Source organism: Nerophis lumbriciformis, linkage group LG23 (assembly GCF_033978685.3).
Source record: "Nerophis lumbriciformis linkage group LG23, RoL_Nlum_v2.1, whole genome shotgun sequence".
Lineage (NCBI taxonomy): Eukaryota > Metazoa > Chordata > Actinopteri > Syngnathiformes > Syngnathidae > Nerophis > Nerophis lumbriciformis.
Window position 1 is genome coordinate 19822501 of NC_084570.2, and position 12504 is coordinate 19835004.

Here is a 12504-nt window from a genome sequence, read left to right on the forward strand (position 1 = left end):
AAGAGGGGCGGACTCACCGGCTCTCAGCCATGTCTCCGTCACACAGAGGAAGTCCAGTCCGCGGGAAGTGAAGAAATCCTTCAGGATAAAAGTTTTGTTGGTCAAAGATCTTGCGTTCACAAGACCGAACCTGGCGGGGGCCAGCACGTCCAAGGCCGCAATTAATCCGGGTGGGGCCCGACACACAGCCCGCAGGTGGCGGTGATCCACCCCGCGCCTCCGGGGGCGGGGACAGCAGGAGCGACGACGGCAAGCTTCTTCCTCCAAACCAACGATAGGAACCAGCCAAGAGCCGATAGGATATATATATATATATATATATATATATATATATATATATATATATACACATTTTACATTATTCCCTAAATTCTCGCATTAATTGTTACGGGTGCAAACAAAAAAAAAAAGATTCACATCTGATTCGCGATTCTTATTTATGGCGATTCTAAATCGTTTCACAATTTTGAAAAATTGATTTCAAAAACTTTTTTTTTTTTTACAGGAATAAATTTTTTTTTAAATACGTTTTTAGGCTACATCCATGCAACCAGAAGGAGCTTTTCTAACTTGTAACCCTTTTTTGAAAAATGTTCACTAAAGTTATATACAAAATAAAATGTTGCGAGAATCGGTTTGAATCAAGAATTGTATTGAATTAAGAATTGATTCTGAATCGAACCGTTATCCCCGGAGTCGGAATCAGATCCAATCGTTTTGTGCCTTAAGATTTACACTTTTATTAATCGTCTATCAACGCAGACTTGTCACCAAATTCTTTTTAACTGCACTTGTTGCACTGAGGGCCACAGACTGACAAATCAAGGGTGTGGGGTCCATTTTTGTAGTTTTCACCTTCAAGACCAGTACAATATATAGATTTTTTTCAAGGAACTAGAAAATGCAATTTCGGTAGTAATTTTCCATGAATGCTGAAGAGCCAAAGCCAAACTGAAATGCCAACAGTTAGCACGCTAGCCAGATAGCGTCAAGTAACAAGTAACAAAAAACATAAGCAAAATGAGCTAAAAGGCTAGCATGCTCACAGTATTATGCTAACATGCTAACAATAGCCGGTTTACAGTCAGCATTAGTGAAATACCAAAATATATGGCACTAAGGTGAAAAATTAGCTTTAAAAAGCCATTATGCTAATGTTCACATACTAAAATACTAACTGTAGCATGTGTCAAATACCAAATTACTCTGCGATGTATATCTTTTCTTTTTTTTAAGTTGGCATGATAACATTAGCATGAAGTACAAGAATATGACTCTAAAAAATTGCTAAAAAAAGCTAGCCTACTAATGTTAGCATTTGTAAAGTAAAAATTATTTACCGATGAGGTAAATATGCAAAACTTGTAAAAAATGTATTTAAAAAAGCTATCATGCCAATATTAGAATGCTAACAATTGTGCCCTGGGCTTCACTTTGGACACCCCTACCTTGAAGGCACTGTTTGCAACTTTATGCGGATGCCTCCGATGTGTTTTTAAGCGTTATATCCTTCCTTCCTAGGGTTTTCAGCACATAATTACATAAATACGCCTCTACGCAACGCATGCACTAGGGTTGCGCGGTATAGACGATATATGCCATAAATGACACAAATCTGGTCGACGATAGAGCTTTAATAATGATAATACATGTTGATGATACATTCTAACCACATCCCGCAAATTTGACGACGATGACGCAATGTAGCGTCCCTGCTAGTGGCAAACGTTTCTCCCCTGTGCAAAGGCGCTTCTAAACTTTATGAACTAAGGGCCTGATTTACTAAAGGTTTGCGTGTACTAAAACACGTGCAAACCTGACATTATGATTTAGAATAAACTTTCACCAGCACCGAGGCGAGAAAGCAGCTCACCAGCCAATGATGTGAATACAGCAGCATAAACTAGTTAGCGCTCTGTGACAACGCGGCCGCTAAATATAGATTTCCTGTGTTAGCTCTTATAACATGGGTGTCAAACTCTGGCCCGCGGGCCAAATTTGGCCCGCCGTGTAATTTCACTTGGCCCTTGAGGCGATATCAAATTAACACTAGAGCTGGCCCACCCAGTAATCGGCGGTGCCGCGGTAACACCGCATTCAACGCTAATTCTCATAATTGACAACTCTCATACTTGTCAACTCTTCCGGGAGACTCAAAATGTTCAGTGCCCCTTCCGAAAACCTTCATCCAGTCCAACGAGTGCTGGCCCAGTGACATGATATGTGTGGCTTCTGCATGCACACACATGAATGCAACGCATACTTGACCAACAGCGATACAGGTTACACTGAGGGTGGCGATATAAACAACTTTAACACAATTAGAAATATGCGCCACACTGTGAATCCACACCAAACAAGAATGACAAACACATTTCGGGAGAACATCCGCACCGTAACACAACATAAACACAACAGGACAAACACCCAGAACCCTTTGCAGCACTAACTCTTCCGGGACGCTACAAGGAATGTATGTGGTGTGGATTCACAGTGTGGCGTATATTTCTAACAGTGTTAAAGTTGTTTATTCGGGCACCCTTTGTGTAACCTGTATCGCTGTTGATCAAGTATGCGTTGCATTAACTTGTGTGTGCGGACAGAATTCCACATATTCCTGTGACTGGACCGGCACGTTGTTAGAATGGATGAAAAGTGGACGTTAATGGCAGTGCCTTTAAGGCACGCCCCCAAGACTGTAGTCGGGTGGACTACGAGATATAATGACTGATGAACACCTTTGTACGATAATGAAGGTTGCCTCAGCTAAAGCCTGAGCCCCGACATTAATGAACTAGCATCCAAGAAAAGATGGCAGGTCTCTGGCTTGGGCACATCAGATTATATCTGTGTGTTGCAAACTGAGCAGTTTAAAGTCCTGAATAGTTGGTTTATTCACTGTTATTTTATTTTCAAATTTATTAGCCTGTGGAAAAAGTTTATGTTAATATTTACCTCAGAAGGCTGCAAATAGAAAAGAGGCATTCAATTTTTATTTAAATTGTATTTGATATGCCATTGATATTTTTGTATTATTATTATTATTATTTGAAACTTGATTTTGCATGTCACTATAAAGTTATATAAGCCTTGCTTGTTCAATATTCAATGCAAAAGTTGTTTGTGTCCCTATTAAAAGGTTAAAATTTACCTACTCAGTGGCCTAGTGGTTAGAGTGTCCGCCCTGATATCGGTAGGTTGTGGGTTCAAACCCCGGCCGAGTCATACCAAAGACTATACAAATGGGACCCATTACCTCCCTGCTTGGCACTCAGTATCAAGGGTTGGAATTGGGGGTTAAATCACCAAAAATGATTCCCGGGCGCGGCCACCGCTGCTGCCCACTGCTCCCCTCACCTCCCAGGGGGTGATCAAGGGTGATGGGTTAAATGCAGAGAATAATTTCGCCACACCTAGTGTGTGTGTGACAATCATTGGTACTTTAACTTTAACTTTTAACTTTAATTTGTTCAACCTTGGCCCGCGGCTTTGTTCAGTTTTAAATTTTGGCCCACTCTGTATTTGAGTTTGACACCCCTGATTTATAACGACAGTATCGCTAATACTTGGCTAATATTCAAGTCACGAAATGTGAATGGAGTATTCTTGGCGCTTTTTGGATGGTTATTTAGAGGGCTTTATGGCCCGAACAGAAGACCTCCCATTGGATCCATTGTCAGCGGATTTCTATTTACGTTTATTTACGTTAAAAAAAATACAACTGTCTTCTTATCTTTCATAAAGATTGTGAACATTAGGCAAAATTTCACAAAGAGTGCAGTTCCCCTTTAAAATATTTCCTTTATGAAAAAAAACGTCTTTAAGTATGCCTTTTTTTGGTGTCTTCAGCAGTAAAAATCACTCTCCATACAGCAATAGATGATATCTGTCTATTATCTGACACCTTCTATGTTTGCTACTTCTCTTTGTTTTTAATGTGTATTTTCTATTTTCTGATGGATTTACTCTCTATTTTATGCTGTAGATGTCACATATACTGTAATATTGTACATGGTAATTGTTATAAATTGTATATATCATATATACATACTATAATATAATACCGTATTTTCCGCACTATTAGCCGCACCTAAAAACCACAAATTTTCTCAAAAGCTGACAGTGCGGCTTATAACCCGGTGCGCTTTATATATGGATTAATATTAAGATTCATTTTCATAAAGTTTACGTCTCGCAACAACGGTAAACAGCCGCCATCTTTTTTCCCCGTAGAAGAGGAAGCGCTTCTTCTTCTACGGTAAGCAACCGCCAAGGTAAGCACCCGCCCCCATAGAAGAGGAAGCGCTTCTTCTTCTACTGTAAGCAACCACCAAGGTAAGCACCCGCCCCCGTAGAAGAAGAAGAAGCGCGCGGATATTACGTTTCATTTCATTTGTGTGTTTACATCTGTAAAGACCACAAAATGGCTCCTATTAAGAGACACGCATACAACGCAGAATTCAAACTCAAGGCAATAAGTCACGCAGTAGAACACGGAAATAGAGCAGCAGCGAGAGAATTGAACATAAATGAATCAATGGTGCGTAGGTAGAGGAAGCAACAAGATGACCTGCGCCACTAAGACAGGGAGACAGCGCCGGACGACATACGCCAACATCTGCCAGTGGATTGTAAATGCCTGGGCGGATATATCGGTCTCAACTGTGGTCCGAGCTTTCCGGAAGGCAGGATTCACGGAACTGCTGAACAACAACAGCGACATTGACTCTGATGACTTCGACGAGACGGAGCCGGCCATTTTGGATGCCGTATTCGCCCAACTTTTTAATTCAGACACTGAAGAAGAATTCAAGGGATTTATGGACGAGGAATAATTTCAGAAAGTGAGCTTTAAATGTTTATTTGGTGTGTTGTGTGACATTAACGTTCGAGCAACGTTTGTGATTGCACATTTGCACATTACATTTTGGGGGTGAACAGAGTTGTTAGAACGCTGGTTTGTAATATATTATTAAAGTTTGACTGACCTATCTGACTGTTTTTTTTACATTCCCTTTAGCGCAGCGTAGGCCCGGCTTATAACCCGAGGCGGCTTATAGGTGGACAAAGTTTTGAAATATGCCATTCATTGAAGGTGCGGCTAATAACCCGGGGCGGCTTATAGTGCGGAAAATACGGTATATCAGTATATATAATATACTGTACATATATTATGTAAATATTACGTACAATGGCGCCCCATAATACACCTGCTGTGATCCTGTTTTTATGTTTTTTATGTTTTTATTAATTCTATTTTAATTATTTATTTTTTATCGTGTTCTGTTTGTGTTGTGTTGTGTTTGCTCGGTACTCGTTTTATCTTTTAACCTGTTCATTGTACAGCACTTTGGCTACCCCTGTGGTAAATTTTAAATGTGCTTTATAAATAAAGTTGATTTGATTTGATTTGATTTGATATGTTATATTTGATATCGCTATATTTAGTCTATTTATACCTGCATTGTCCTTTCCATCCTTACACTTTCCATCATTGTAACTGAGCTACTGTGTGGAACAATTTCCCTTGTGGATCATTAAAGTAAGTCTAAGTCTAAAAAAAAAAGAAAAACAAAGTGGTTTCAACGTAGATGGACAGCCCGACTGCTTCTGAAATGCCCATAAAAAGTGGCACATGTCTCCTTAATGTTTCAAAACATAGCAGAACGCCACAGGTCGGAGGAACATGAAAGGTGCAGTAAACGAGGGTGTGTCCGTGGTAAAATCCCCGTATAGCACATGCAAAATCCTCATTTAAACAAGGCTTTTCAATTGCACACGCAGTCTTAGTAGATCACATTCAAGCAGTCTTAGTAGATCACATTCATCACGCCTACTAATAGGACACGCTATTTTATAGATCGACACGCTGTTTAGTGTGAGGTATTTGGCTCTTAATAAATCAGGCCCTCTGTCGGCTCTTCTGCACTCGTCAACCACTCCAGCAGCACCGAGAGCGGACTCAGCCAAAGTATCGCTAGGTAATGTTGCGATTTTCAATGCCAACAATGCAATTGACCCCAAAATGCGCCAACGGAAGTTAAGTAGGGCTCCATTATTTTCTCCACTTGGCTTTGCTATTGACATGCTACTGATTAGCATTAGCAGTTTTACATGGTAATTTCCTAATGAAAACTGCAACTAAGATCCACGTTACAAACAAACAGCTGGTGTGTAATAAGTACAATTCTTACAGTATTAACACTTATTAGGGTGCAACAAAACCCGAAAACCACACCATAAACCAGTGTTCCGGAACCTTTTTGACCTTGGTGCCCAACTTGTCCACTACAAAGGGGCCCGGATCCCATTCAAATAACATCACTGAATTAGTAATCATATTCAATAATTATATCTAACCTACTTAGTTTTCAACCTTGTCAAATATTGTGGAACCATGTGCTAATCATAAAGAATATTTAACACATGAACTTTAGGCTTAAGTTTGGTCGACTAGAAAAATAAATACTCACCAAGTATATTCCATAAGAATTGGCTCGTCAATAATTGATGAGAAATGTATTTGCATACAATTATGTGGTGCTAAAATGAGTAATTAAATAATTAATGTTTTTAACAAAAAGTGAAAAAGAAAATACAGCTTCACTAATTTAGTCATAATTCTTGCGCTGAAGAAACTTCTCTATGACTTTCGCTCCAGACTTCTTCTGTTTGTTTGAGATTGTCACCACTGCCACAAGTGGTGGAAAAGAGTATTACAAATGAGTACTTTTGCGGCACAGCTGAGAAACATACTTTTTGTCCGCCTTTGAGTGGACGCTTGCGGCCCAACATGTGGCCCCCTGTGGTTAAGAAACACTGCCATAAACTACACACCAGTGTTGGTGCTAGGAATTTTCAAAAGTCATAAAAATTGTCAAAACACAGGCGGAAAGCGAGAATTGATCAAAAACAAAACAAAAAAACAAGCAAACCGGGCGGTAATTATTATTTTTTTAAATCCGCGCGGACTTCCGTAAATTTGTGTCCTGATTTCGATGCGTAAAAAGACACAAAAAGAGCGTTAACGCCAACACTGCACACTACTGCCATCTAACGTCTTGGACTTGCAACTGCAACTACAACATAGTGTCATACGTGCAAACGAGACAGCAGTTATGGTATTAAGATCATTTTAAAATGTTGCAATAAAAAATTTTAGTTTATTATCAAAAACAATTAGTATTTATTAACACACATGGTATTTATTCCCAGGTACGATTCAAATGGTACCCACTGTTTTTTTGTTTTTTTTAACCCATTCCTGTTTTCCCAGGTGCGAGCCAGCGCCATAGCTCAGGACGCAGACCAGAACTACGACTACGCCAGCAACAGCGCCGTGCTGCACTTGGACTCGGGCGACGAGGTGTACGTGAAACTGGACGGCGGCAAAGCTCACGGCGGCAACAACAACAAGTACAGCACCTTCTCCGGCTTCGTCTTGTACCCCGACTAGTCGTCGCCGCACAACTTTGGACTCTTCCCACGCGACTGTTTTGCTTCTAATGTCTTGTTGTGTCCCTCGAAGCACGAGCTGCTTGCGTTTAAGTCAACTGATGGACAGCTTCCTCACGAGCCAGGTGAATACCATACCGTTGTTAAAGGCTGGGACGGATTACCGGCGCGTGATATTCCCAATATCAGTCGGATAAGCTTATGAGATCTGGCTGTTAAGACCTGGTCATAAGCAGCAGCTTTTCAAAGAACGGATATATCAAGTCTTGATATTCTGATATGAAGCCAGCCATATAAATATAAATTGGTCTATTTAGCAAAAACCTCCAGAAATGACAAATTCTACCAATCCTTGCAAACTATACACATCCTCGCTATTTCCCCTGCACATTTCGACCAATTATTGTAATTTTCCCTCATGAAATCCAATACAATCCAATCCACTTTATTTATATAGCACATTTAAACAACACAAATGTTTCCAAAGTGCTGCACAACGATATTCAAAACAATATTCAAATATTATACTTAGCTCCACCAATGACTGAATAAAAACAAAACAAATTAATAAAACCAATATAAAAATAAATATGATTAAAAACGATTGTAAAGGGTAAAACTAGGGATGTCCGATAATGGCTTTTTGCCGATATCCGATATTGTCCAACTCTTTAATTACCGATACCGATATCAACCGATACCGATATCAACCGATACATACAGTCGTGGAATAAACACATTATTATGCCTAATTTGGACAACCAGGTATGGTGAAGATAAGGTACTTTTGAAAAAAAATTAATAAAATAAAATAAGATAAATAAATTAAAAACATTTTCTTGAATAAAAAAGAATGTAAAACAATATAAAAACAGTTACATACAAACTAGTAATTGATGAAAATTAGTAAAATTAACTGCTAAAGACTAGTACTATTAGTGGACCAGCAGCACGCACAATCATGTGTGCTTACGGTCTGTATCCCTTGCAGACTGTATTGATATATATTGATATATAATGTAGGAATCAGAATATTAATAACAGAAAGAAACAACCCTTTTGTGTGAATGAGTGTGAATGGGGGAGGGAGGTTTTTTGGGTTGGTGCACTAATTGTAAGTGTATCTTGTGTTTTTTATGTTGATTTAATTTAAAAAAAACCAAAAAAAAAACGATACCGATAATAAAAAAAAAAAGGTACAGATAATTACCGATATTACATTTTAACGCATTTATCGGTCGATAATATCGGCAGGTCGATATTATCGGACATATCCAGGTAAAACCAATTAAAACAATAAATAGAAATCACAATTTAAAAACACAGAAGACCACAAAAGTCACGTAGTGTTAAAAGCCAGAGAATAAAAGTGGGTCTTAAAGGGGAACATTATCACCAGACCTAAGTAAGCGTCAATATATACCTTGATGTTGCAGAAAAAAGACCATATATTTTTTTAACCGATTTCCGAACTCTAAATGGGTGAATTTTGGCGAATTAAACGCCTTTCTAATATTCGCTCTCGTGGCGTCACATCGGGAAGCATCCGCCATTTTCTCAAACACCGAGTCAAATCAGCTCTGTTATTTTCCGTTTTTTCGACTGTTTTTCGTACCTTGGAGACATCATGCCTCGTCGGTGTGTTGTCGGAGGGTGTAACAACACGAACAGGGACGGATTCAAGTTGCACCAGTGGCCCAAAGATGCGAAAGTGGCAAGAAATTGGACGTTTGTTCCGCACACTTTACCGACGAAAGCTATGCTACGACAGAGATGGCAAGAATGTGTGGATATCCTGCGACACTCAAAGCAGATGCATTTCCAATGATAAAGTCAAAGAAATCTGCCGCCAGACCCCCATTGAATCTGCCGGAGTGTGTGAGCAATTCAGGGACAAAGAACCTCGGTAGCACGGCAAGCAATGGCGGCAGTTTGTTCCCGCAGACGAGCGAGCTAAACCTCCTATCGACCCTAGCTTCCCTGGCCTGCTGACATCAACTCCAAAACTGGACAGATCAGCTTTCAGGAAAAGAGCGCGGATGAGGGTATGTCTCCAGAATATATTAATTGATGAAAATTGGGCTGTCTGCACTCTCAAAGTGCATGTTGTTGCCAAATGTATTTCATATGCTGTAAACCTAGTTCATAGTTGTTAGTTTCCTTTAATGCCAAACAAACACATACCAATCGTTGGTTAGAAGGCGATCGCCGAATTCGTCCTCGCTTTCTCCCGTGTCGCTGGCTGTCGTGTCGTTTTCGCTTGCATACGGTTCAAACCGATATGGCTCAATAGCTTCAGTTTCTTCTTCAATTTCGTTTTCGCTACCTGCCTCCACACTACAACCATCTGTTTCAATACATTCGTAATCTGTTGAATCGCTTAAGCCGCTGAAATCCGAGTCTGAATCCGAGCTAATGTCGCTATAGCTTGCTGTTCTTTCCGCCATGTTTGTTTGTGTTGGCTTCACTATGTGACGTCACAGGAAAATGGACGGGTGTATATAACGATGGTTAAAATCAGGCACTTTGAAGCTTTTTTTAGGGATATTGCGTGATGGGTAAAAAAAAATTTTAAACTTTGAAAAATATAAGCCACTGGGAACTGATTTTTAATGGTTTTAACCATTCTGAAATTGTGATAATGTTCCCCTTTAAGACGGGACTTCAAACACTCCACTGTGGGAGCAGTTGGAACATGGAGGGGCACAGTGTTCCAGAGTTTAGGGCTGACCACAGAGAAGGCCCTGTCTCCCCTGGTTTTAAGTCTTGTCTTGGGCACCACAAGCTGGAGCTGGCTCTCGGACCTCAGCGCGCGCGCAGTAGTGTAAATTTGGATGAGGTCCGAGATATAATGAGGTGCCAGTCCATGCAAAGCTTTAAAAGCAAACAGCAACATTTTAAAATCAATTCTAAAATGAACAGGGAGCCAGTGCAGAGTCTCAAGAATTGGGGTTATACGCTCACGTCTCCTGGCCCCTGTTGAAAGTCGTGCTGCCCCGTTCTGGACTAACTGCAACCGGCAGAGAGCTTTTTGGCTAATGCCAGCATAAAGTGCATTGCAGTAGTCCAGGCGACTTGAAATAAAAGCATGCACGACTTGTTCAAAAAGGTTAAAAGATAAAAAATGGTTTTACCTTTGCTAAAAGACGAAGATGATAAAAACACTATTTTAAAACGCCATTGACTTGTTGGTCAAGTTTAAAATCGCTGTCTATAGTCACGCCAAGGCTGGTGACTTTGGGACGAACATTATTTTGCAATGGTCCCAAGTTAATGAGGGCCGGACCAAAAACTACAATTTCCGTTTTTTCCCTCTTTCTTTATCAAAAAATTCTGGGCTAACCAAGCCTTGACGTCGCATAGACAGTTGAGAAGTGGTGTCAGGGGGGCCGTGGCCTTTTGAAATCGGCATATAAATTTGGTAGTCGTCTGCATAAAAGTGATAAGACACTCTATGACTCTTAAAAATCTCTCCAAGAGGGAGGAGATATAGAGTAAACAGGATTGGGCCTAGAATAGATCCCCGCGGGATACCACAGTAAAGCGGAGCAGAAGAAGAGGTGGCGTCCCCCAGCCTGACAGAGAAGGACCTCTCTCACAGGTAGGATCTGAACCACTCTAATGCAGTCCCCCTGACACCCACACAGTCTCTCAGGCGGCCTAAAAGAATTGTGTGGTCGACTGTGTCAAAGGCAACTGTAAGATCTAAAAGCACTAAAATGGCAGAGCTGCCAGAATCAGACATTAAAAGCAAGTCATTAAAAACCTTTAAAAGTTCAGATTCAGTACTGTGCAAAGCTTTGTATCCAGACTGAAATGGATCTAAAGTGCTATTTTCATCTAAAAAAGGCTGCAGTTGCGCCAAAACACATTCCTCCAAAATTTTGGACACAAAAGGTCATTTAGAAATGGGCCGATAATTTGACAAACTTGTAGGATCAAGACCTGGTTTTTTGATCAAAGGCTCAACAACAGCACCTTTACAAAAAGAGGGCACACTGCCAGAAATCAAGCTGCTGTTGATGATGTCCCTAACAGACAAGTCAATAGAGTCCCAGACTTCTTTAAAAAAGCGAGGGGGGACTGGGTCTGTGGGACAGGATGAGGGTTTTAGTTTGTCAACTATTCCTGTAAGCTCAGGCATGGACACAGGCTCATACTGACAAAACACAGCCGAGCACTGAGTGCCCACATTGAAACTCAGTGGAGAAGGAGATAGATTTGCCCGAATAGAAGCAACCTTGTCATTAAAAAAGGAGATACATTTTTCACAAGTTTCACTTGTCATCTCCAGTGAAGTGGCTGGATTCGAATTAAGAACAGAACTGATAGATTTAAAAAAGAACACGTGGCTTGCTGTCTGACGGATATTTAGTTTTCTCAGCTTTAACCACACTTTGATCATTCCGACAGCTTTCTTATAGAATTTGATAAGAGACCTCCAAGTGATCCCCTTTACACTTACGCTCCGCCCTCCACCACTCACGCCGAGCTGTGCACGTGGTGTCATTGAGCCAAGGCTCCTGTTTTGACTTTGGACGTATAGCTCTGAGGGGCGCTATACTGTCCAGAATCTCAGAACATGTGGAAATAAAAGAGCACATCAATTGTTCAGTGTCTGCAGAGTGTGACATACTCTGCATGGACACAGTGAACAAAGGAGAAAATGCGGCTGCAGTGTCAGACCTAATAACACGGCCATGATGCACGGCAGGCGGTTTTACATCAGGGTCCAAACTTAAATTGAACATGACAGGACTGTGATCGGAAAACACAGCATCACCAACAACGACATTGTCAACATTAATACCATAAGACAGTACAAGGTCTAGAGCAGGAGTCACCAACGCGGTGCCCGCGGGCACCAGGTAGCCCGTAAGGACCAGATGAGTAGCCCGCTGGCCTGTTCTAAAAATAGCTCAATTAGCAGCACTTACCAGTGAGCTGCCTCTATTTTTTAAATTGTATTTATTTACTAGCAAGCTGGTCTCGCTTTGCTCGACATTTTTAATTCTAAGAGAGACAAAACTCAAATAGAATTTGAAAATC

At 40.6% G+C, this 12504-nt stretch overlaps 1 protein-coding gene across 1 annotated transcript in view; it reads left to right on the forward strand.

Moving 5' to 3' along the window:
* c1ql2 (complement component 1, q subcomponent-like 2) overlaps nt 1–9620 on the forward strand; it is a 16770-nt gene extending 7150 nt beyond the window's left edge. Inside the window, exon 2 of the mRNA XM_061985425.2 lies at nt 7277–9620. Within this exon, the coding sequence (XP_061841409.1) occupies nt 7277–7456 (180 nt within the window). The 3' untranslated portion in view covers nt 7457–9620. The remainder of the gene's footprint in view (nt 1–7276) is intronic.
* Nucleotides 9621–12504: the final 2884 nt, after the last annotated feature.